Source organism: Rosa chinensis, chromosome 2, assembly GCF_002994745.2.
Source record: "Rosa chinensis cultivar Old Blush chromosome 2, RchiOBHm-V2, whole genome shotgun sequence".
Classification (NCBI taxonomy): domain Eukaryota; kingdom Viridiplantae; phylum Streptophyta; class Magnoliopsida; order Rosales; family Rosaceae; genus Rosa; species Rosa chinensis.
Genome location: NC_037089.1, coordinates 16,459,320 through 16,484,387, shown reverse-complemented (window position 1 = coordinate 16,484,387; position 25,068 = coordinate 16,459,320). Strand labels below are relative to the sequence as shown.

General features: G+C 39.0%; 4 protein-coding genes across 4 annotated transcripts; 3 read left to right on the top strand and 1 right to left on the bottom strand.

The window, feature by feature from the left end:
* The first annotated feature begins 9,347 nt into the window (after window positions 1–9,347).
* On the top strand, window positions 9,348–12,751 carry LOC112189649 (glycosyltransferase BC10). The gene is made up of 9 exons (XM_024328994.1): window positions 9,348–9,390; window positions 9,497–9,568; window positions 9,948–10,029; window positions 10,159–10,239; window positions 10,712–10,750; window positions 10,981–11,046; window positions 11,726–11,875; window positions 12,434–12,562; window positions 12,692–12,751. The coding sequence occupies exons 2-9, from the start codon at window positions 9,540–9,542 to the stop codon at window positions 12,710–12,712; spliced, it is 597 nt and encodes a 198-aa protein (XP_024184762.1). The 5' UTR covers window positions 9,348–9,390; window positions 9,497–9,539; the 3' UTR covers window positions 12,713–12,751.
* Window positions 12,752–17,054: 4,303 nt separating this feature from the next.
* LOC112187547 (putative glutamine amidotransferase GAT1_2.1) lies at window positions 17,055–18,961 on the top strand. Its single transcript, XM_024326395.2, has 4 exons — window positions 17,055–17,248; window positions 17,347–18,089; window positions 18,185–18,409; window positions 18,508–18,961. The coding sequence occupies exons 1-4, from the start codon at window positions 17,161–17,163 to the stop codon at window positions 18,742–18,744; spliced, it is 1,293 nt and encodes a 430-aa protein (XP_024182163.1). The 5' UTR covers window positions 17,055–17,160; the 3' UTR covers window positions 18,745–18,961.
* Window positions 18,962–20,015: 1,054 nt separating this feature from the next.
* Window positions 20,016–21,263, top strand: LOC112183796 (protein RER1A-like). The gene is made up of 3 exons (XM_024322131.2): window positions 20,016–20,040; window positions 20,520–20,982; window positions 21,151–21,263. Exons 1-3 carry the CDS (start codon window positions 20,016–20,018, stop codon window positions 21,203–21,205), a joined length of 543 nt encoding a protein of 180 aa, XP_024177899.1. The 3' UTR covers window positions 21,206–21,263.
* A 980-nt stretch (window positions 21,264–22,243) lies between these two features.
* Window positions 22,244–23,976, bottom strand: LOC112187704 (cyclin-dependent kinase inhibitor 2). The gene is made up of 4 exons (XM_024326592.2): window positions 23,476–23,976; window positions 23,229–23,293; window positions 22,884–23,036; window positions 22,244–22,782 (listed from the first exon to the last, which is right to left on the bottom strand). Exons 1-4 carry the CDS (start codon window positions 23,794–23,796, stop codon window positions 22,713–22,715), a joined length of 609 nt encoding a protein of 202 aa, XP_024182360.1. The 5' UTR covers window positions 23,797–23,976; the 3' UTR covers window positions 22,244–22,712.
* Between the last annotated feature and the right edge of the window lie 1,092 nt (window positions 23,977–25,068).

The window sequence follows — 25,068 nt, the reverse complement described above, 5'->3', positions numbered from 1 at the left end:
GATTCGCTCCAGTACGAGTGTATGAATGTAGAAGACCCCAGAAGGATATGGGTCTCACTCGAAGAGAGATTTGGCAACGTCTGTGACTCCCTGCTTCCTAACCTAGAAGTGAGATGACATAACCTCCGCTTCTGTGATTTCAAGTCAGTTCTTGACTACAACAAGGAAGCACTTCACATTAAATCCTTAATGGAATTCTGTGGTAAAGAAATCACAGATGCGATGTTAATTGAGAAGACACTCTCTACCTTCCCCATCTCTGCATTGATGGTTGCTAAGAACTATCGAACCGATAATACTGCAGGACGGATCACAAGGTTTCATGTAGGGGTGGGCTCGCGAAATCGAAAACCGAAAAAAACCGCACCGATACCCGAACCGCAGCCGAAAAAAACCGCACCTAAAAAAACCGCACCGAACTGGAAAAAACCGCACCGTACCGAATCTGTTCGGTTCGGTTTTCGGTTTCGGCCCTGCAGAAACCGAACCGAACCGCAAACCGCACCGCAAAACCGCACCGCAAACCGCACCGCAAACCTCAAAACGACGTCGTTTTACTTCATTTTGACTTTTAAGTCCAAAACCCTAAAGGGGTTCCACAACTTCAGCCTCTCGCCTCTCTTTCTTCTCTCGACTTATCATTTCAGACTTTCAGTTTCTCTCTTTCTTCTCTGGCCTCTCGCTCTCTCTTTCTTCTCTTCGTCCATCTTCTCAGTTTTCTCTTCGTCATCGAGAATTCGAGATCGTCAAGGAGATTTCCAAGGGCTGGAAGGGTTGTCAATCCTTTCAGTTTTCTCTTCGTCTCTAGTCTCCGCCGCCGCTCCGGTCATCTAGACCCTCAAGGAGCCAGATCGAGACCGCAACGTCTAGAACATCAAGCACAGCGGCAAGCCAGCAATGAGGACCTGCGCAGGACCGCCACTTTACCCGCACCTTTATTCTTCTTCATACTCTGCAGATCCAGAGCGTTTCTCTTAAGTACTATCTCCAACTTTCTCTATATCTGTATACATCTATAGATCTTTTTACCTCTGTTTGATTCTAATTGATATTAATAGTTTTATAGTTCATAAAAACTGAGATGAAGGTGATTGCTGCAGATCCAGCCTTATTGCTGAAGCTATCAAGCAGCCCCGGTACGTTTTTCTTTATATGATTCATTTGCTTATTGTGTGGTTGAACATATGCCCAAAGTTTATGGCTTTATAATCGATTACTGCTATTGATCTGTAAATTCATACTCTGTATTTCTACTTTACCATGTGGGTTTCGAATTTTGAATCTTAACAATAGTGTTTTCTATTCTGTAATTTTGGGTCTCTGCTTTTGATGAATATTTGGTTCAATTTTCTTCTGGGTTTGTTTTGATTTTGTGCTGGTATGAACTTAATGGCAGGGAATTGATGAGCTTAAAGATGTGTTCAAGGAATCTGGGGTTGTAAGGGCGCAGTCAAGAAAGAAAGCAGAGATGTTTTTAGTACGAACAGATGGGTTCTCTTGTACCCGAGAAAAAGTGGGAATCCTCCCTGGCCTTCACTCATCCAAGTACTCAACAACAAATGCTTATGTCGAAATCTACACCGAAGACAGTACTAGTGTAAGCCTGGGCATGAACTAATGGAAAAAGCTAAAGAGGTACCATATCACAATCAAGTATTTATTTGAAAATTATATTGTTAACATTTTCTTACCAATGATATGATCTGAAAGTAGAATATGTATTAATTCCTTGGTGTGCCTGTGCCATGTTTACATTAATTTAATAGCATTACTATGCAGAAAAACGTGTATATATTCATTTGTATCTATATTGGTGAATATATTACTAGAATTTGTCGGTTCATTTTTAAATCTATGGTTATTCACCCTATTAGTTGTTTACACACCCCGACCTTATTAAAAATTCACATTTGTTATTAAAAATTCACATTTGTTGTCTTCAGTGATCTGCATGAGTGGGTTTATTTTGTGGCATGTATGGGAGGGGATGGGGTAATACACGGAAGAGAGATAACGTAACAAAACAATGGCACTCAGAATGTGGTTTGATGACTATAGGTAGGACTTAAGACATGTCATTCATGGAAATAACACAAGTGATGGTGTGTGATGCAGCAAAAGGTGTACGTTCAAGGAGGGAAGAAGGAGGAGGTGCATTTATTTATGTTAAATTATGGATTATGCTTTAGTGTACTGAAGCTTAAGCAAAACACATCTCTGTTAATTTGGGGTTTTTCTTCTGTAAATATGTTCTGCTTTTGCAGGTGAAAAATGATGCAAGCACTGATGGTTTTGTTTTTGTTACTAGCAAGTTGTTTAGTATTCAATCAGTTTGCTTAACTTATCTAAATTCTAACCTCAACTCATTATCCACTCAAGTTCAGTCTGATGTAATCTTGCAATGCAGGTCTTGCTAACTCTATTGATAGAGTATGGTTCAGCAGCAATGGGACAGAACCCAACTGAGGCTGAGCTCTAAGATATGACCAATGAAATGGACTGTTAATGGACTTTTAACTTCCGAGCATTCTATTTGATTAATTGTAATTTATATATGTTGGTCATTGTAAATAATCATTTTTGCTAGGTTTTTGGATCTAGGTTTTGCTGGCTGTTATTGGTTTGTGTTGAATTACTACTACTTATAAGTTATGTCTTAACAGTCTGCAATCGTTATGTCAAAAAAGACTAAAGAAGATTCAACAGAGTAGGTTTTTGGTACTAAGAGGTAGAAGAAGAAATGATCTGAAATCTTAAAAAAAAAAAAAAAAAAAAAAACGAACTGGGCCGAACCGAACCGAACCGTTCGGGTCGGTTCGGTTTTCGGTTTCAAATTCTCAAAAACGTAAAACCGAACCGAACCGCACCGAGTCTTAATTCGGTTCGGTTCTCGGTTTTGGCCCAAAACCGAACCGTTTGGAACCGAACCCACCCTAGTTTCATGAGCTTATTAGAGTTATGAATGTCACTGAAAAGCATGACAACATCCTTGTGAGGAACTATAATTCAAGATCCGTGGAAACAAAGCATATTTGATGGGAGCATAATTATGCGATGTTAATAACGTTAATCTCCATACTTTCTTTGTTAGTTTAGTGTATTTTCTAGTTATTTACGTTGTTTATTTGTTTTATAGGTATCTTGGAGCAAAGAAGGAGAAAAGAAGTAAAAGAGGGATTAAAAAGCAAAATCGGCAAATCTGCCTGTGCAGATCAGTCAACTTCGACAGAGCACTGAGACCAGCTCAGAACGATCCAGAGAATGATCTTTATATTGATGGATATCCTCGGATGTCTAGTTTCCGAATCTTTTTACGGCTTGTCAATATCATTTTTCTAAAGGAAGTTATGGCCGATTTAGTACAAAGAGGTCAGGCTGCGCGTGAATCTGAGGTTGGACGGGAATTTATGTTTCGAGGCCCAAATCACACCAAGAAGCCCGAGGACGAGTTTGTGCTTCATATTCCGACTCATGATGGACAAATGGCACGATGTGAATGGTTAGAATAAGTCATCAAGTTCAAGAGCCAATAGGAAAACTCCACCTAAGCACGTGAACCCGAATTCTTTTAGGTTTTGGATTTCCTAACCTCTAAGCATATAAAAGGAGATCAATCTGTAGCAGCTCTCGCTCTCTTCTTCTTCCTCCCTTTTTCATTATTTTGTGTTTTTGATTCCATTATGTGTAACTAAATTTCCAGTAGTTAGGGGGCAGTTGAAGCCCCTAGACATGATCCATAACATGCTTTGACATTCAATTTGTTTTCCAATTAATAAAGTTGAGGTTTTGTTTACCGATTTCTCATTGATGAATTCTATGTTTGTGTGCTTTGGAGACCTACTTAGTATGCATGCTAGGGTTCTAATACTTTGATTGTTTGATGCCTGGATCAATAGTTGGATTCCTCAAATTGTCTAGAGAAGTAATTGGTAGTTTTCACTAGCAAGTAAACAAAACCCTAGGTTTAGCAAGGCTCTAAGTTATTTGCGATGCCTAGTGATTGCTCAAACTCTTTTCAAACTTAATGATCTCTGCATGTTTAATCTAATAAGCGTACCTTTAGGTTGCATTGCTTGGGAATAGTCTAGGTGTAGAGCACTTCCTGCCTGGCGTACAAAGTAAGAAAGAGTAATAGGTTGTGTTCAAGCGTACCGAGCCAATCTGAGCGTCTTCAACTAAGTTAATTGGTAGTAAATTGGACAAAGTGTATTGTGTGTGATTGTTGGGGGTGGATACTTCCTTCCTAGCTAGTTTCATTATATTGATATCAACCAGTCTCAAATCTGTTCCAGTTTCGTTTTTCTTTATGTTCTCTGTTTTGAAGTATTTTATTCTCATAGTAAACGAACTCCAAAAATTCCCAAATTTTGTGTGATGGACGCCTTGTGTGTCTAGTACGTCTCTGTAAATTTTCATATTTTTATGGGTTGTTTTGGTTAGGATTTTAGTTTGTTTTTCAACTTCTGTTCAGTAGGAACTGCAGTCACGTTTTATGACTTTTGTTGAAGCTTTTAGTTTAACTTAATCCTCTGCGGGAGACCCTTATTTCCCTATATTACAATTGACATATTTGCAGGAGAATAAGGAAAATCAATAGCTTATAAATTTAGCTATCAATATTCCGGAATCCAATTATAGTCGCGCCCCTAAGAGAGGGCGCCAAGAGCGAAACCCTAATTTTAGGGATACTTCTGGACGTTCTGGTCCATATTATAGCTCTACTTAGGAAGGTAGCCGCCAAAATAGGTGAACACGAAATCGAAGAGGTCAACGTGGAAAGAGAGAGGGAGGCAACTCCTCTGGCTATGTTGGTGGTGCCACCAACACTAAGAGCCATCTAAATGACGCTTTCAAAGCGCCTCAATCAATGGAGTCTGAGCAAAGAGATATATGTTCTCGATATGGACTATCCGGTCATTGGGTACACATTTGTAGAGCTCATGAAGAAATTGTCACCTCCTACAAAGCATATTGTGAAGCAAGAGAAGCTCACTATGTAGAAGAAGAAGATCAAGAAGATGATCTAGAGTGAAGGGTTGAAGACTACAATCTGGCTGGGATCAATAGATCACCAATGTGTTTAAGTCTTTATTTTTCCAAGAGATGTAAGAGACCATATACTTTGTAGTAAATGCCATTGGTTTAGTTTTTCTTCACATAGGCTCATTCAAAATGATTATGATGTCTAGGAATGTTTTGAGATAAGTGGTACTTAAGCGAGTTTTGCTCCATCGACGTCTCTCTACTCACCTGGTCATATTTATTTTGGAGTTACCGAAAAAAGTCAAACGACTAACTTTGTTTTGCATTAGCTAGCATTTGGATTAGATTCTCCTAATGGTTAAGAGACAATGATGTACTCCGTTGGCTTATGAATAAAAATTTCGAGTTCTTTTCATTATGACTCAATTTCGATTCTGAGCATATTTCTTTGTGACTACGATGGCTGGGTCATCAGTATTAATTTAAGGACATGGAATAGCCCAACCCTTGCCAAAAGGCACCTTGATTACTGTCGCAAACACTCTCTACGCTCCTAGGGCAAATCGCACCTATGAATAGCTAACGAAATCCATGTGAAAACGCATGTAGAGAACGAAAATGAGTTCCTTTGCAATACCTCTAATGATTGCGAACAAAAGCGCATCTTAGAGAAGTTTATGTGTCTCTCTAGTGGACTCTATGTCCCTATTCGAGCTATTAATCCAATAAAAGTTATGAGAAGAAGATCTCTTAGATTTAGACACATATTGGCTTTGTCACGATAGGATAGCTTATTCTAGTCATGATATGATGATCCGTATACTAAAGGCTTCACCTGGACATCATTTCTTTCGAGCGAAACAAAGCGTGAATCAAACCTTGATTTCTGGACTAAGTGTGACCTACGCTGCTGCCCAGGGCTCAGCCTCCCTCCACCACCACCAGCGTAAGGCTGGCGCAGTCCCTATCCATATGCCATGGATAGCATCCATCATGGTGATGGCGCCCCAGGTGATGCTGCAATCACCAACTTGCTTCAAATAGCGTTTCAGACGCTCAGGCCCAACCAAAATCCCCATTGGTTGCTTCTAAAGCCTCTCACTCATTTTATAAAGCTTGTTCCTAGGGAAATTAGGACTGAGACCGTCCTATGTAAAGGATATGACAATACTCATTCTGTTCTTACATAGAATCCGTAGGGATTCTATAGACTGTTTCAACCAACCTGCGGACGTTTAAATATCTCATGATGTTAGCTGATACACAAACACGCTGGTCACGTGTTGTGCCACTATCCACTTGTAATGCTAATTATGCTACACTCCTAGCAAACATCATATGACTACAGGCTCACTCCCCGGATCATCCTATTCAGTCAATCGGATTTGACTATGCTAGAGAGTTTACATCGAAGTAGAAGACTTTCGATGGTTATTGCAATGGGACTGATGTTGGACATCATATTCCCATATACACACCCAAATGGTCTCGCGGAAACGACTACGATGGTAATCCGGATATTGGTAATGCGCACCAATCTCTTTATATCGGCTTGGGGTGATGCAATATTGCATGCAGCTATGCAAATTTGTCTACGACCCACCGCCACTCAATGTACCTCTGCGTTACAGCTAGTGACTTGGTACAAGGATTGTACTTATGCATATTTGAGTGTGTCATTTATGTGCCAATTACACCGCCATAGCGCTCTATGATGGGTCCTTACAGATGAATGGGCAACTACGTTGGATTTGAGATTCCAACAATCGTCCGCCACTTAATGCCCTTGCTAGGCAATCTCCTTACCGCTAGATTTGCGGATGTCACTTTGATGAAACAGACTTCCCGTCATTAGGGGGAGATAAGAATACAGATGTTCAGCAGGAATGACATGAATTGTCATGGTCTGTCCCCACTATATCTCATCTCGATCCCTGTTAAAGTGATGAGATCACACATATCTGTTGTAAACATGCCTGCAAGGATGGACGTCCCTACGAGAGGACGTAGCGCCACCCTACCCGGAGGTAGGTATGGAGCCAACACCATAGAGAGTGGCACTTTGGAGTTATAGGCCATGGCCCCAGCTAGGATGTGTGGGAGGCCCGTGGGTTCGAAGGATACTTTCGCACATTTCAATCCTTTGACCATCAAGACTCAAAATCCGTCTCATGAGAATTTTCCAGATTATGGTTATCGTTGGGGGACGCCTCAACATCAGAACCTATTCTTGAGAATATAGAGCTCTATGAAAATTACACTAGTGTACATGAGACATGGGATATAAACTCCATCATAATTGATGATGTAGTCACGCATTTCGTTGCGTATGAGTTTGGTGAGTCTGATGATATCGAACCACGCTCCGTTGATGAATGAATGCCAACGTAGATAAATATGGCCTAAATGGAAAGATGTGATCCGGGTTAAATTGGATTGTCTAACGAAGAGGAAGGTTTTTGAGCCAATGATGCCAACACCACTTGACATAAAACATGTTGACTAATGGGTCTTCGTTAGAAAGTGTGATGAGAAAAAGATATGATAATCTCGCCTTATGGCGCAAGGCTTATCACAAAATGCCCTGGAATCGACTACGATGAGACATATTCTCTCGTAATGAATGTCATTGCACTCCACTACCCTGTCAGTTTAGTAATTTTTGAATAACTGAAAATGCAACTTACAAATGTGGTCACTACGTATCTCTATAGGGATCTAGATACGGAATATACATGAAGGTTCATGGTGAACTTCATTTACCCAAGTCAAGTGGCTTTAGACCATGGAGCGCGTTTACAATAAGGTTGAAACGCTCACTAAGATGACTACTTGATTGAGAAGGGATATGCCCACGCGTTTCCATAACAAGTTTCGGATTCTATCGAGGTTCATGTTGGACATAATCTTCATTGGAAGCCCTTAAAGAGTTAAGGGAAACCGCTGAACACTTGAAATCCGATTTTGAGATGAAGAATTTTGGGAGAACATGATTATGTCTCGGTTTGGAACTTGAGCATCGTGTTGATAGATGCTTAGGCATTTTGACAAGGTCAAGCCTTCAAGAACCCCCATGATCGTCTGTAGTCTTGATCCTGAAAATGTTCCTCTTCATCTGAAGGATGATGACAAAGATGTGCTAGGGACAGAAGTGTCTTACTTGAGTACAATAGGCACATTATTGTACTTAACTGAATGCACAAGACCGGACATCTCATTTGCAATGAACTTGTTAGCTAAGGTATAACTCTGCACCAACGCGATGCCATTTGATTGGTGTAAAAGATATCTTTCGATACTTGAGATGTACGATTAATATGGGCTTGTTCTATCCCTACAGAGAGACGATGGATTCAGACCCATCACACACCAGAAACGCCACAAACGCTAGCCTGCGTTCTCTATCCCCACCCTAAAACGACATAAGTGTTTTGGAAGGTTTTGCTGATATTCGGTATCTCTCTGACCCACACAAAGGTCATTCCCAAACTGGTTAAGTGTTCACCATGGGTAAAGACAGTGATATCTTGGAGGTCTACAAAATAGGCCCTAGTAGCTATATCTTCGAACAATGCAGAGATCATTGCTCTTCACGATGTGGTTCGTGAATGTCTATGGATTGGATCCATAATTACGCATGTTCGAACAATTGTGGTTTGAAGTCTACCACATATGAGCCTATGAGCATTTATGGTAATGCTGCTTACACTACTAGAATAATGCTAATAGACATCATGTCTTTTAAATCAGTTAAGATTTCAACTGATGTAAATTATTTTTATAACATCGGTTCTAAAAAATCTGATTTCTATCATATAATAGACATCGTTTCTTATACTTAACTGTTGTCTATACTTTTCATCCCAAATTTTAAAAAAACGCGGAAATGTACTAAGTCTCAAATTAAGTAAGCGGGAGCCAAAATTTCACTCCCTCCCAACACTTAGTCAGATTTCGACTCATTGACTAGCTAGGTTTTCCCCACAGAGACACCACGACACAGAGACACCGCGACACCTCCCCGTCTAGGAACCGACGTCCTCTTTCGCCTTCTCCGGCTCCGACCGCTCGATCTCCTCCTCCTTGTCCGCCTCCTTCTTTCTCATCTCTCTTCTGAAATCCAGTGAATCTCCTAATTGCTGAGATCGAGAAGCCGAAGCCGGAGCTGCAGTCGCCGTCTCTCCTTTCTCTTTCCATGGGCCTCCCCTTCTCAGCCCCTCTCTTCGACCGTTGAGGCGGCGACGGCCATCGCTCTCATCGACTGTAACTTGGTAAGAAGTTGTCTGGGTTTGACTTTCTAGGTTTTCAATCGATCTCTCTCATGAACATCTCCATGATGAGATATTGACGCTTTGCTCCATGATTAGAGGATCCTCTTAATCAACGCTTTGCTTTTGTTTCTGATAGGTGAAGATTGGCTTGATGATTTTGTCTGCTGGTTCTTTTTGTCAGTTTATCAATCTCGATGGTTTCCATTATCTAACAATATCTCAGTTACTTGATTTCTTTTCAGCTGCATCCCTCTTTACAATTTCAACTATATATATGACTATATCATGTCAACCAGAACCAGTTTTGTAGACAGGTGAGTGGACCAACTCAAATATGCAGTGCTAATACAAACATATGAAATAAAGGATTGTTTGTGGTCCAGCAGTCATCAGTTGGTATGCGCATTCCTTAATAGTTGAAAGTTGAAACCAGTTGATTTCAAGTCATTTGTATTTTAATGCATGTAAAAGCTACTTAGGCTTCATCTTATGAGTGCAACTGAGTTACTTGTGTGAAATAACTATACATATCAATACAGAGCTGCCTCTGAATATTGTGCATACATTTCAAACTTGCGTTGGTACATGTTATCACTTTAAGTTTGTGAACTATGTTTTCCAATGTTGTCCAGTTGTTTCTTTTTACGGTGGTCACCCTTGAATGTATGTTTAACTATTATCTTCTGGAAGCAGCTTTGCTGATACAAAAGATGGCCGCTACAATCCAAAAATGGATCCTGTTATTCCTGTACAAAACTGGAGAAAAGGATCTCAGGTATTCAAGGAATAATTGCTTCCTGAAATTTTGTACAATAGTAAAAAGAAAGCCTAACAAAATGGTTAGTATTTACTCTGACTGTTCCACAGATCGGCTTATTCTTGTACTTTTTTTTCTTTGTTGCAGTGGGTTGTATTGACGAGGAAGCATGCAGAGGTTGTAGTGAAAGACAATACAGTGTTTCCTATGTTTCAGTTGTATTGTAAGGTAAGTTGTCGTTAAATTATTGACTCACAGTTGCAGATGATATAATCTTGGTTATTCCCCAACATGGTGCCTTTTGAGATAATCCAGACATTCCATAGATAGGTATTGGAATGTTGAAATTTTGAAAGGAAGGCGATCATAATCAATTAGAAAAGGTGGCATATTGTAATCTTTCTCTACTTCAAAATTAAACTAAATTCACTTGTCCCAGGTGACATATTGTAATCCTTCTCTACTTCAAAACTAAACTAAATTCACTTGTCCTGGGTGATCCTAGAACTGGAGATGGAAAACTTTTAATGTGTGCTGAAAAGCCATGCTTGCAATGAATAGCTGAGATTGCATAGGATTCTACTTATTGTTGTGTACCCCTTTTAGTTTGTTACCATGGTGACAGAGTGCTCCCTTTTAGTGTGCCATTTTATCTGTTGTAAGCTCATATTTTACTGTTTTGTGTATGATTATCATGCAGAGGAAGTCGTTACCTGAGTTTTGGCGGGATCATCCTGTTGTAAGTACTTTTCTTTATTTTTTTTTAATTTGTAATCAATTACCACATCAGCTATCCCATAAAAGTATTCTTGCACCAATTCAAGCAAGTTGACATATCAAATGCATTTTCTCAATTTTTGAATTCACAGATAAATTTGAAGTAAGATCCAATGTACATTTTCTGAATGCATCTTGAAATTGTTAGAGAGGAATTGTAATTTTGTATTCTGAAATTTCCTGTTTCTGCAGCCGGCCGATAACTCCAAGGAGCACAATTGCATTCCAGACGAGCATTATGTTCAGACATTACTGGCTGTAAGATAAATTCTTGTTTAACCACTGTGAGCCTGATTTATTAATAGAGTTTAAGTTGGTTTTTCCTCAATGTTGAAACTGTACAAAGCCTTCTTCACCATAAGTCTTTGCATCACCTTTTTTGTAGGTATATCCTAGCTAGCTTCTTTCTAGGATTAAATATCTAGGTCAGATATATTTATGAAACTAGATATTAGAAGATATTAATGACACCGTATGTTAGCAACATTTATGGTCATATATACGGTTACTGCTTCATAAACAATCTGAGATTTTGGTTTTTGAAAGCTGAATAGACCGACCAGAGAAAAGTGTCAGGACACTAGCTTAAAGTCTTTCATAATTCCTTATAACTAGAAAGGTCTCATCTTTTACGCCGCTAGATTTTCTTAAGGATATTAATTACATTTTGATTATTTTAGAAATAATATCAAAGACAGACATAAAACTAAGTCTCAGATTAAAAGCCTCCAGGATTTTTTAGCTTTCTACCTGAACAATATTGGTGTATATGGAGGAAGGTATACGTAAGCAGATTGGGGCTTCAGTTGAAATAGCTAGCTGGGAATCCCATTCACCTGTGACTTTCGCTGTTATTTATGGTTCTCTTTTTTCTCTCTCCACCCCATTTTATATTGGAAAGATCAAACATCTTTGAGCTAAATAGTTTAAATTTCAGCAAGAAGGCCTTGAAGGAGAAATCACACGAAGATCACTGACACACTCATCATGGGATTTATCATCCACTGCAGACCGTGAACGCCGTGGATGGCACCCTATGACATACAAATATTCAGATGCTACTCCCATGCTTATTAAATCTATAAAGGTATGTGTAATTTTCTTGTGGCAGCAAGCCATCCTTTAGCAATGATATAGTTGAGGTTGGAGTCTTGGAGCAACCAAAAGTTGATTGGTTTCCTTCCTAATTAAACAATCCAAGTCATTGGGAATTGGTAGTTTATTGGCGCAACATTTAACCTTTAATGGTTTAGTGGCACCAAGATTTATGCTCAAGTTAATTGGAAATTACATGGTTGCACAATAAAGGTTTCTCTTGATGTTTGTATAAATTGACACTATTGACTTCTCGGATGTTTCAAGCAGTGGATATTCTCAAAGGAGTCTTATTAGATGTATATTAATATTGTCATTGAATAACAACAAGCTCCTTTGGTTACTCTGACCACTAGCGTTTAATCCAATGCTTTCTTTCTTCTACAAGCTTCCAAATGAATAATCCCTGCAATGGCTCAATTGTGTTCAAGGATTAAGTTCAGTACTAGCTCCGGACTGATTTGTAAAACTCATGAAATTGCATTCAATGTAGCATTGTTGTTGTAAAGGTAGAAAAACTCAACTGAAATTTGGTGACTTTTTATTTCAGGATGTAGATAATATCTACTATGAGACCGAGTATCGAAGAGAATGGTGTAGCAGCAAGGAGAAACCCTCTCCATGCTTTCTTTTTGCCAGAAAATTTACCCGGCCTGCTGCTCTCAGGCTTCTCAACACGGTAACATTCAAAATTTTTGTCAATGTTCTAGCTTTTGCTAGGATTTTTTCTAATGTATTTTTGTCAAGGAGTCCCGTAGGATGATGTTTTTTTCTTTTTCTCTCTCTCTCTCTCTTTTCTATTTGACAGACTACACTGGAGCTTAGATGAAGGACTAAATTCTAACTGTTGTCAAGTTTACTGTCAGCACGACACAGAGACACCGCGACACCTCCCCGTCCAAGAACAGACGTCCTCTTTCGCTGTTCCGACCTTTTGCAGGGGGCCTTACACGCTTACTCAGCACGAGGAACTGGCCAACAATACAATAAAAGCTCTATGCAACGCTGACACCTCAGAAGGAGTTTTTGTTGCTGGGAAGGATGTTTCACTGCCAGAAACTAATATTAGGAACCCTAGGGTTCCCCTTAGAAATATTGGTGGATTAAGAGTGTCACAGCGCCCGCTCCTTGCCTTCTTTGCAGGACGCATGCATGGCAGAGTCCGCCCAATACTTCTCAAGTACTGGCAGAAAGACTTGTTCTTTGTGTGCCTGTCGCTCTTTTTATTATTCCTTTTTCAAGTTCTTGGTGGGGTTTATTCCTTTCCTGATTTCTTTTATCTACTCGTATTCCAGATTCCTACTCCCCCTTTTTATTCTTCGTCTTTCTTCTTGTTACAAAAAATCTAAAAAAGTCAGTGCCATTTTGTTTCACTCGCTTTCCACCCACATGCATGTTTGATCTGGATGGGATCACAACCATATCTTGTTCCTTTTTCTCTAAACTTGCAGGGGAGATTGTGCAAATTTGGTCTCTTTCTTTGAGGGGTCAGGTCACACAAACAAGAAGAAGAAGAAGAAGAAGCACAAGAAAGGTGAGATTTCTCGACCTTTTTTGATCCTCCAGTTGGGCCCACGCAAATTTCCATTCATACTGTTTTCTTGTGCCATCTGCCTGCAACTTGAATCGGGTATGATTCGTTTCTGGGGATGATTACAACGAATTTGTCAGTTTCTTAATCATTTCTGAACTGGGTCTGTTTCTTTTGTTGAATTTACTGCTCGGAATTAACAATTGCTTTCTGGGTTCTGATTATACTATCATTTTGGGGCTGTGTTTGAGTTCCAGTATTGATTTGGTTGTTGGTTGTCACATTAGTTCTCCTGAGGCATGACTGCAATTGACGTTCTCAAGTATGCTCATAGTCCTGCACACAAAGCCATAGTCACCAAGGACTATGCCAGTCTCAGGAGGATTCTTACAGCTCTTCCGCTGAGTTTAAGGAGTTTACCTCACAAAAGGCATTTTCTTTGGAATCGAAGGCCAATCAGATATGATTTATTCCATATGATTCTGCATTCCATCTGGTTAAGCAGATTGAGCCAGATTCAAATCCCAGAATCCTAGTATATGTTTAACAAGTGCTCTAGAGGATGTTAACTTCTCAAAATAGGTTTAGTTCGAATGAGGAGCTGTTTAGAGCAAGACTAGTGACTAAGATGCAAGTCCAAGAAGGGAAGCGACTGCTAATATTATGAAGGACTTCAACCAGCACTGGGTGCCTGCAACAGTTGTTTCATGGTTAGTGTCCCGAGTTCTTTGAACTGAAACATGGATGAATATTTTCTGGGATGACGGGGTTGGATGCCAAACTGAAAATTCTTACTGCAGGTATGCTTTTAATGATAAATTTAAACCCAGTTTGTCTTTCTGCCTAAGTTTATGTAGAGTATGGTTTCCTGTTTCTTTTAAGTTTTGTTTTGGATTCTGATTTTGGGTCTTTTTGATGCAGCAAATCTGATATAAAGAGCAGCATAAAGGTGAGGCTAGGTGATTAAGAAGAAGAGGAACGCTGTGCTGAAGTATCTGAAGAATAATGTTGCTGTTCTTCTCAAGATTGGCCTTGATATTAATGTATATGGAGGGTTAAGTTTCATGGCTCATTAGTTTTAATGTATATGATGTGTCAATTTCATCATTGTTTTGCTTGGCCTTAATAGAAATTAATACAATTCCCTAATATTTAAAGTACATTTGAATTTCATGTTATTTGTGGATTAGCTTTCTAGTACCAAATACAGCAGGAAAGGGATATGAAAAAAACATCAGTTACTGATGAAGAACTAATGTCAGAAAACACAAATTACATCAGTTTGAAAACAAAAACTGATGTCAGAAAAGAGAAAATACTTCAGTTTGGAAACCAAAACCGATGTCAAGAATGAGAAAATACATCAGTTACCAAACAAAAACCGATGTCTAGCATTACTATGAACATCGATATATAAACAAAAATGATGTCTACTATAAATATAGACATCAAGATATAAACAAAAACCGATGTCTAGCATTACTATGGACATCGATATATAAACAAAACCGATGTCTAGATTACTATGGACATCGATATATAAACAAAAATCGATGTCTGGTATAACTATGGACATCGATATATAAACAAAACCGATGTGTAGAATAAGTATGGACATCGATATATAAAGAAAAACCGATGTCTAGAATAACTATGGACATCGATATATAAACAAAACCGATGTCTAGCATAAATATGGACATCAGTTAAAACTATACTACAAAATGTAGATTGAATGTCTAGTGAAATATTATGTACCAAACACACGAAAAGCTTATGAACCACAAGCAAAAATTTATGAGAACCGATGTGTAAAATATTATCAGACATCGTTTCTAAATCAGAAACGATGTTAAAATGGATAATTGTGTTGTTAGACCTATATTTCATTAATCTTCTAATGCCAAAATATGAAGGTTTGACAATAGCTAAACACACCAAAATGGTGATCACATTAATGTTTTTACATCAGTTCTGGACCTTAAACTGATGTCTCGTTGTAAAATAGACATCAGTTGTGAACCGATGTCTTAGTTTTGGCGATCTTTAACATCGCCCACTAAGACATCGGATTTTTTTTTTTTTAACATCAGTTGTGAACTGATGTCTATGAACTTTATCCTAGTAGTGTTATTTTGAACAAATGAAGCAAGGCTACATGAAAAGCGACAACACCAAGAATAATCAGCAACAACAAACTCTCCTCAAGATCAAAGTGAACTAGGTTCAATCTGAGGAAAGTCTGGCAGATTTGCTCACTAAGTCATTGCCTAAATTCCACTTTCGAGGAACATGTTGGTAGCATCGTTTGCAGAAGTTATCCGAACTCCCATGACCGTAAGCATCAGGGGGAGATGCAGACATCAGGGGGAGGTGTCTACATGTATGGTCTCGAAACGTGAAGGGTGTGTTGTGCTCTTTTTCCCCTTCGATCGAGGTTATTTTTGTCCCACAGGGTTTTTGTTACTCGGCAAAGTTTTTAACGAGGCAACGAGAGAAGCACCACGTTTGGGCGACACAAGGGGGAATCCGATTAATTGTAAATCTAGAATATGTGTCTGGCCCAAACTCTAAGTTACTTGACATAGTTGTAATAGGGTTTAGAACTAGAGATATTCTCGGAGATATCCGATTAATTGTACGATTATATTTCCTTGTACAACTCTGATTCTATGTCTTGTAATCCTCTATTATTATCAATGAAAGTACGACTCAATTCTCTACCAATTTTGGTTTTCCTTAAACAGTCACTTAATTTTTTCTTTAGAAGAAACAAGAATTTTTTTATTAATATTAGTTAAGTACGATTATGAAAATATTCTCCAAAATGGGAGGAGGAGAATGAAATGAGAGTGCCCAATGTGCAAGGCCTTGGACGTCAGCACTACTTGCTTTTTTGAAGATATGCCGGAAAGATGATCTATATAACTCTTGGAACAATAGAGAAACATCCTCATTTCTTAACTTCATTTGAACCGTGCTTTTGTACTGTAAGACATAATGTTTGAGGAAATTCAAGCTCTTTTTTCAAATTTCACACATGTCACGAATTGTAGTAACCAGGTGACACATACTATATATATTGCTTGCTTTAGAGCCTCTTTTGCCTACGAATTCTGGCCGAAATCCCACAAGATATACCTTTTATATAAAAATGGTCCCTGAATGAGCTCATAAGTATAAATTTAAAAAATGATTTTATCAAGTACATATATAAGATTATAAGCTCGTAATTTTACACTGTTTACTTTTCCAAGACTTGACGAACAAATAAAGGATATCCACTGCTAAATCCTCTAAAGTGGATAGGTTTTAGAATTGGTTTAGATCTTAAATTGAATTAGATGTTACCTGCACATATAATACTTATTTTCAACATGAAATGGATATGGACTAGATGAGCTGTTGATTCAACCAATTAACCTGGAAGCTAGCTAAGGCAGCGTCTCAGTGAGATGCATGTATGCGGCGCCAAGACTACGTAATACGTCTCGTTTTTTTCTTTTCTTTTTTCTCTTTCCCATGTTGATCACCTTTAAATCTATAAAAGACATTTTCTATGTTGATCATCTTTAAAATAGAAGACGTGATCTCTCTGGCTCTCTTATCCTCTCAGTACAATAATATTAGTAAACGATATACAACTTGTTTACGATCTCTAGCTACCTACTTCTACTTTGCTTTTCTATATATTCTGCAAAATCAAAGCATTGATCAATATCAGTATCAAGAACATATAGATAACCATGTATTCTGATCTGTCTGTGATCCTTCCTCGCGTTCTCATCGTCTCTAGACGTACGGTTCGCAAGAACAAGTTCGTAGATTTTGTGGGTACGTACTTACATGTGTATTTGAATATCCATTTGTTGCAATTCTTTACGTAATTATGAATTGATCGATTTATATATGTGTATGAATTGAAATGTCAGGTGAATATCATCTCGATCTTATAATAAGGTATGGTGCAGTACCAGTAATTGTTCCCCGAGTAAATGGGGTGCATATGTTATTGGAGAGCTTCGAGCCGATTCATGGAGTTTTGCTTTGTGAAGGAGAGGATATTGATCCCTCTCTTTACCAAAGCGGCGGCGACGACGGCGTTTCCAAGGAAGAACTGGAAGAAATCAGGAGGCTTCATGTAAGCGACACGACCATCGATAAGGAGAAAGATTCAATCGAGCTGAGGCTGGCCAAGCTTTGCCTCGAGAGGAACATACCCTACTTGGGAATATGCAGAGGCTCACAAGTCTTAAATGTTGCATGTGGAGGTATCCTTTACCAGGATATAGAAACCGAGCTCTCTAAGAACTCCAAGATCGATGAGAATAAGGTTCAACATATGAATTACGACGACTACGACGGACATAGACATGAGGTTGAGGTGGTTGACGATACTCCTTTGCACCATTGGTTTAAGGAGGAACATATTAACGAGAGAGGCAAGTTGGAGATTCGGGTTAATAGTTATCACCATCAAGGTGTTAAGAGATTGGCACCCCGTTTTCTGCCAATGGCTTTTGCAAGAGATGGTTTGATCGAAGCCTTCTATGATCCGGATGCTTATAATCCCGACCAAGGTAAGTTTATTATGGGACTCCAATTCCATCCCGAAAGAATGAGAATGCCCGATTCTGACCAATTTGATTACCCTGGTTGCCCATCTGCCTATAAGGTCCAATCTCGCACAATCTCTTCTTTACTTTTAATTATCATTATTCAGAAATCAATCGAGATTAAATATTGCAACAAATGCATCTATCGTTGCAGGAATTTGTCAAAGCAGCAGTGGCTTACCAGAAGAAGCTTAATAGCTTAAGCTCCTCATCATCAGTACCGTCACAGTTGCCTTTAAAGCTTGACAGCGCAGTGGAGATAAAGAGAGACAGGATAGTAAGGAGTTTCTCAATTGCCAGACACTTATATACTACTGGTCGTAGTATGATGCATTCAATCAAAGAATCAGAACTCGAAGCCGGGGCAGAATTCCTTGAGGTTTTTAATTGCTTCAATTCGTTTTACTCATTGTTATTTTTCTTGATTTAGTGTGGTCTGGTCTTTGAAATTGGCTTTGATATACCATATGTTTACAGTCAAACGCAGCGTTGAGTTTACAACAGCAGAATAGATTGAAGCAAATGGGTGCAACAGTGAGGAATTCAGGTTCCTACATAGAGAGACTGAAATTGAATGAGGGCAGAGAAAAACTAGCAAGGAACGCGATGGCGAAAATGTCCATTGAGCAATTATCTGATCTCATGGCCTTCTACCATATGATGGGACAAATTTGTTCAGAAGTGTTGGAGAAAAAGCTAAACGGCATGCATTAATCTCATGTTTCTGGCCTGCTCTTTAGCTATCGCGCGTGCATGTTATGCTATGCTAAGCTTTGTCGTCAAAAGGAGAGTAGCTTCTGCTGCTAGTTTCTAGAGGACTCACATGAATCTTTTGAGGACTCACATGAATCCCTTGTTTCCTTTTAGACCTCAAAATTTGTACTCTTTCTTAATTATAAGAAATGGAATAAAAAAATGTGTAATTTCTTTATATAGGCTGACAATAAAATTATCACACTCGTTTTACATTATTTATATATTATTACTAAACCAAAATGACATTCCTAATAAATTTGTTCACATACTAGTAACAAAATCAATGGTACTGTTATTCCCTCTAATAGAACTAAATTTATAGGCCCATGATCCAATCTTTTTTGAGGAGCTAGCCCACGGTCAGTTGCAATCAACTGCCACCTACTCTTGAAATGATCAGTAGTTCAGTAATCAGTACCGAGAAAAGAGGCTCATTGTTCTACAAAGGAAAGAATCTCAATCAAAAAGCAGACCTAGAAAAAAGAATATTCTACAGCAGAAAGAGGTTGATTATTATCTTAAAAAAAAAAAAAAAAAGAGGCCCACTGGTTACAAACTTATAGAAGAAAAAAATTAAAACGCATTGACCTCTTTACGTAAAATTAATTTAATAATTAATGAGAATATCACAAATAGTCACTCAATTATGAGTCATTCGATATTTTGGTTATTCAACTATTACTCTGTCAATCACTTTAGTCACTTTACAAAATCCTCCATAAAAAAATCAGATAAAAAGACAATATTTTTGTAAATATGCATTTTTTAGAGGGTAATTTCGTCAAAATTTCACTTTAATCACTTCTCTCAATCAATTCAATTCAGACTTCTCAGTTTTTCAAGACTGATTGAACGAAAATATCCTTGATATGTGGCAAAATAATTCTTTTTTAACGAAAAAAAATGACAAAGTGACTAGAATAAATAACAGAGTTAAAGTTGAGTGACCAAAGTTATATATTTAAAGAGTGAGTGACCAAAGTGTAGAATAAGTAAAAGTTGAGTAACCATTTGTGTTATTCTCCCTAATAACTATATCTCTCTGCACTCCATCCATAACACAATAAATTTGTAACATAAAAAAATAAGGGTGTAGCTAATGCCCCCTACTATATACTTAGTTCACCTTCTACAAATTTAGGTCAATATTCCCATACTAACCTTAGCTAGAATAAAAAATTAAAAATCAAAATCAATGTATGCACTCTGCAAGCACCATCAGCGGTGCAATGTACTGCTGCACCTCCCTTACCGGTGATCCTTGCCTTAACTGCCGCCACCACCACACCACTCAACCTAGCTACCATCCTTCTTTTCCACAAGTCACTGGGGTCGTAGGAGAACACCTGTTCTCTTAGTATGAGGGAACCCTTCCACCCAATGGTAGCAATATATATAATAGGGAAACATTCACCAACGGTGTCTGGACACTTAGGGGACTTTCAGAATGATACCTGAACTTACAAAGTTATCAATGTGATACCTGGACTCATTTTTTCGTATCAACGTCGTACCTACAACCAATTTCTGTCACGGGACCGTTAAATTTTACACGTGCAATGCACGTGAGTCACTTAATGAAGACAAAATGACCGATTTACCCTCAAATTTTTTTTCTTTTCTTTTCTTTTCTTTCTTTCTTTATTTCTTATTCTTCTTCTTCTTTTTTGGTTTCTTCTTCCCCAGATTCAAATCATCAATATTCAAATCACCACCGCTGCGTCTCAATCCAGAGAAGAAGAGGAACCGACCGACCGACACACCTCGAGCAACGAACCCCAAGAGGGCCCCACAATGGACACCGGAGCGGCGGGAGTGGGTCTCGCCGCGTCGTCGTCGTCGGCAGAGGACCCGTCGTCTAGGAGAATTGCCGCTCGACGCCGTCCAGGAGTGGAGCTTCGGCGTGTCGCACCGATACCAGCACCTGCTCGACAAAACGACGCCGCACGTCCTCCACCACCGCTGGCTCGCAACCCTCGGTGTGGCCTTGGCCTACGTCCTCCGCGTCTACTTCGTCCAGGGATTCTACATCATGTCATACTGCTTGGGGATCTACCTCCTCAACTTGCTCATCGGCTTTCTCTCTCCTCAGGTCGACTCGGAGATCCACGACCTTTCCGACGGCCCCAGCCTCCCGACCCGCGGATCCGACAAGTTCCGCCCCTTCGTTCGACGCCTCCCCGAGTTTAAATTCTGGTAATTTCGAATTCTAATCGGAAAAAAGTTTTGAATTGTATGAACTTGTGGTTGAGGATTTGGTTTATAGAGATGCACTGCATGTGTTCGATGAAATGCCGGTTAGAGGATTTGGTTTCGAGACGAATGCATTGAATTTAGGTTTGGATTTGTTTGTTTGTTTGGAAGGTACTCAATTACAAAGGCGTTTTGCATTGCTTTCGTGATGATTTTTTTTTTCTGAGTGAAGCTTTCGTGATGATTTGAATCTGGGGAAGAAGAAACCAAAGAAGAAGAAGAAATAAAGAAAGAAAGAAAAAAAAAATTGAGGGTAAATCAGTCATTTTGTCTTCATTAAGTGACTCACGTGCATTGCACGTGTAAAATTTAACGGTCCTGTGACGGAAATTGGTTGTAAGTACGACGTTGATACGAAAAAATGAGTCCAGGTATCACATTGATAACTTTGTAAGTTCAGATATCATTCTGAAAGTCCCCTAAGTGTCTAGACACCGTTGGCGAATTTTTCCCTATATAATAATCTATTACCTTACTCTACACACCGATCCCTTAAAAGATACAAGAAACTTAATTAAAAATAATTGTACAAACTTATTAATCAACAAAGGTCTTTAAAAAAAGTTGCGAAAATTAGATATCCGGCGTTGTTTAGCCAAACGCCAAGTGACCAAATAATTTGTGTCCGTTAACTACTATGTCAGGATCAGTCAACGGGCCCGAAATTCATCATTTGCTATTTGCTAAACAATCATTTGGTTGTATTCTTTCTGTCATTTCAATAAGTGTACCGTAAAACAACACTTACAGTTCGTTTATTCTTCCCAGCTCATAAATATTATCTAAGAACTTAAGTAACGGGTAAACGAACTTAATAAATGAAGCAACAAATTTCTAAGAATCATAAATGATTACACCAAAACAGAAAGCTCCCCTTTTCCAGAAGATTATGTGCCATTAAAGCTTTCTGCTCGTTTCATCAACCATCACCTTCACAACTCAGAGCCCCTCTCTCTCTCTCCCCCTGCATTCTCTGCTTCTCTAACAGTTTTAACCGTACCGTTACCAGAACCCTGCCACCTCTTTTTACCAAATCGAGTTTTACACTCCAGAAACAGTATTATCCGTCCCACTAGTAATATCCACTTTCATTTTTAACTCGGGATTTGGAAAAGCCGATGGGGCCAAAGCGCACATGGAGGAGATAAGATCACAACTTTCAGGTCCTCAACACTCACACGCCGTCAATAATTAAACACAATCATACGGAAAATAAATAATATTACTAAAAGACAAAGAATTTACATTTCTTTTTTCCTCTCTCTTTTATTAAATAATCTACGCCGAAAAATACTGAAATTATTGCCTGCAGTGTGTGTGTGTGTGTGTGTTGGTACACACAGAGAAGTACCTAGAAGGAAGAAGAACAGTAACAGATAGAGAAAGAGACACCAAATTTAAGGCACAGAGTGAGACAATAAATTTTCTAGAAGATTTTGCTGTTCAACCTAGCTAGCTCTTTGTTCTCTTCTTGTTCTTCTTCTTCTTCTTCCAAATCGGGATTCTGCAGCAGGAAAACGGTGTCGTACTACTCGTACACTGAACAAAGCTCTGTCAGCTTCTTCGACCTTCATAAACTTATGACATTTAGCTAGCTGTACATAATTTTCTTAAAAAGTAAAGAAAAAGAGGCTACAATATGCATGAGAATCAATATGTTGATGGCGATTCTTCTATGGCTTTAATCGAGTCCACTCGTAACGTCCTTCCAACGGCTCGTCCTTCGTTAGATCGTAGTTATATCTGCAATTATTCGGTTCAGAATTTCATGCTCAGACTATTTGGCAAAGTTCGTACTATATATGCTAGGAGCACAGAAACTGTAGTTAAAAGTTTAAACTTACTTCTGTGAAAATTTATTTTGGATGTCTTTCTCGGCCGACGTGAAGAATTCTTCCAGCTCCAATTCTGTAGGCATTTTCTCTGCCGTGGAACCCCGCCGAGGTTCCGCCGGCGTTGGTTGAGGTTGAATGTTGCTAGAAGGCGTCATCTGTCTCCTGGGTTAGAATAAGCACACAAAAGTGAGAAGCTGTGCAATTTAGGCACCGGAGACAACGAATTTATATACATTTCAAAGTGTGGGAGAGCGTTTTTGAAATTGAAATTTTGAAAATTTGAATTGGAGATAGGAAACCTGAATTGAAGTAATAAATGTTTAATGAGGGAGTTATATAAGATTAAATTCAAACCTTTCTCTGAGTGGATTATACGTCCGCGATTCAACTTCGTCACTCTCAACATCATCACCGTTATCCTGTGAAAATTAAATTCAATTAGTAAAAGACACCGCGAAACGTGAAACTGCTGATGTTGAGGCAACCCAAAAGCGGAATAAAACCTCGAGACAACAAAACCAAAAAAAATTGAAGAAGATGAGAGAGAAATGAATTTATTGCAACAATTTAATTTTTATTATTCAAATGTTTCAATCACTACCTCCACCAGATCTACGAATTTGAGGTTATGTCCATCTTCCACCAGCTCACTCGCGCCGTTACTAGAGCAACAGGAGGTGTCGTCGACGTGATCATCGGAGCCTGAGCTCCTAGGGCTGGCGCAAACGGCGTCTTCATCTTCCTCCTCTGGTTCCCGAACAGTAGCAACATCAGTACACACTCTTCCCTCTGCTACTTTCGATATAGTTTCAACACTAGGTCTCGGCTTCTTGTCGAGGTGAACGAGTTTGGATTTGACCAACTGTGCAACTTCCACCTTCCTCTTCTTGACTGAGCTGGTTTCCGCCGTCTTGGCCTCCATCGGCACTGCACTTAAAAATTTCCGATGACGAGTGTCACTCGGTCGCCATCTCTGTACAGATTGGTTTGATGTTATCGCTGCTTTTCTGTCGTCGTGTGTTTTCAATTTAGGGGTTGTGCGAGTTTGGGCTGTGGTGAAGATGGTAATGATGGTGACGATGATGGCGAGGTGAGTTGGACGGCTGGGATTGGTTGGGTATTATAAGTGCGGGAGGCAAGGCAAACTGGGTTACGTGGTGGTCCAGACTCCGGTAACAGTGACGGGGAATCTGGAAACGGGGGATTTGACGGCGCCGTTACGTAGATCTGGACAGCACCGAACATTCCTCTAATTAATGACCGCCACGTAGGGGTGTGGCACGTTGAAGATAACAGTCGAAGGGAATTGATTGCGCGAGGTGGTTCAGGTTTTAAAGGCCGTACGGTTGCTAAAGTTAGAACGGGATTTACTGAATGAATGACGGGGGTTCTGTTTGGTTGTGAACGGGGTACAGAAGTTAATGACCTCTTTGCCCTTGCTTTCATTTGAAAAAAAAAAAAAAAACACAAAAGAAATGCCATCAGCCAAGGTTCTTTCACTTTGTTTTCCCTCACCGTCAATCAGTTCAATAATTTGTCATTTGCCCTAGGTCAAGGAAACATTAGCTTTGCAATGGTGTACGGGTAGTTCTAACTTTTATAGGGTTTAGTGTATAAAACAGACACTGTCTTAATAATTTAAGTTAAATTTATGACTAATATAACGTAGTAAAATGACAATCAAAAAACAAAAGAAAAATAATGAAATTAATAAGTGATTATTGATTTGATTGTATCGATTAAGTCGGTCAAAAGTTTTGTACAACGTACAATACATTTTCATGCCAATTGTTATTGAAGCTGCAATTATATGAACAAAAGCAAAGATTCTAGCAATAATCAAGTGTTTAGTGCAATAATATATAAAATTAAGACTCATAAAAGTACACGTCGATAATTAAGTACGAAAAATGGATATTTCATCTTATACAAAGATGTAGTGTGGTCACCCTTAACAACTTAATTGATTCCATCTAAGCATGTTTATGTTGTAACTAGTACGTAATTGATTATTAGCTCAATAAAACAAGAGTCTGCATAACTCGCGCATTCAAGTTCTTGGGCATGAAGCTTCACGAGTTCTACCTTACCATAATAAACTATACAACCCCACTATAATACTAGCTATCTAACTTAGCTAGAATAGGGCGAATATTGTAGCAAGGTCCCGGGCCCCTATCCTAAAATGGGATAC

What these genes read in the sequence shown, in the direction of transcription:
- LOC112189649 (XM_024328994.1), top strand. Translation starts at nt 9,540, where the DNA reads ATGTCAACCAGAACCAGTTTTGTAGACAG. An exon ending in TGTTTCAGTTGTATTGTAAG is followed by an intron (nt 10,240 to 10,711) that starts GTAAGTTGTCGT and finishes ATTATCATGCAG; the next exon opens with AGGAAGTCGTTACCTGAGTT. An exon ending in TGCTTATTAAATCTATAAAG is followed by an intron (nt 11,876 to 12,433) that starts GTATGTGTAATT and finishes TTTTTATTTCAG; the next exon opens with GATGTAGATAATATCTACTA.
- LOC112187547 (XM_024326395.2), top strand. Translation starts at nt 17,161, where the DNA reads ATGTATTCTGATCTGTCTGTGATCCTTCCTCGCGTTCTCATCGTCTCT. An exon ending in GTTGCCCATCTGCCTATAAG is followed by an intron (nt 18,090 to 18,184) that starts GTCCAATCTCGC and finishes CTATCGTTGCAG; the next exon opens with GAATTTGTCAAAGCAGCAGT. An exon ending in CCGGGGCAGAATTCCTTGAG is followed by an intron (nt 18,410 to 18,507) that starts GTTTTTAATTGC and finishes ATATGTTTACAG; the next exon opens with TCAAACGCAGCGTTGAGTTT.
- LOC112183796 (XM_024322131.2), top strand. Translation starts at nt 20,016, where the DNA reads ATGTACTGCTGCACCTCCCTTACCG. An exon ending in CTGCTGCACCTCCCTTACCG is followed by an intron (nt 20,041 to 20,519) that starts GTGATCCTTGCC and finishes GTCTCAATCCAG; the next exon opens with AGAAGAAGAGGAACCGACCG. An exon ending in CTCCCCGAGTTTAAATTCTG is followed by an intron (nt 20,983 to 21,150) that starts GTAATTTCGAAT and finishes TTTGTTTGGAAG; the next exon opens with GTACTCAATTACAAAGGCGT.
- LOC112187704 (XM_024326592.2), bottom strand. Translation starts at nt 23,796, where the DNA reads ATGGAGGCCAAGACGGCGGAAACCAGCTCAGTCAAGAAGAGGAAGGTG. An exon ending in TATAATCCACTCAGAGAAAG is followed by an intron (nt 23,037 to 23,228) that starts GTTTGAATTTAA and finishes ATTCTAACCCAG; the next exon opens with GAGACAGATGACGCCTTCTA. An exon ending in CAAAATAAATTTTCACAGAA is followed by an intron (nt 22,783 to 22,883) that starts GTAAGTTTAAAC and finishes GAATAATTGCAG; the next exon opens with ATATAACTACGATCTAACGA.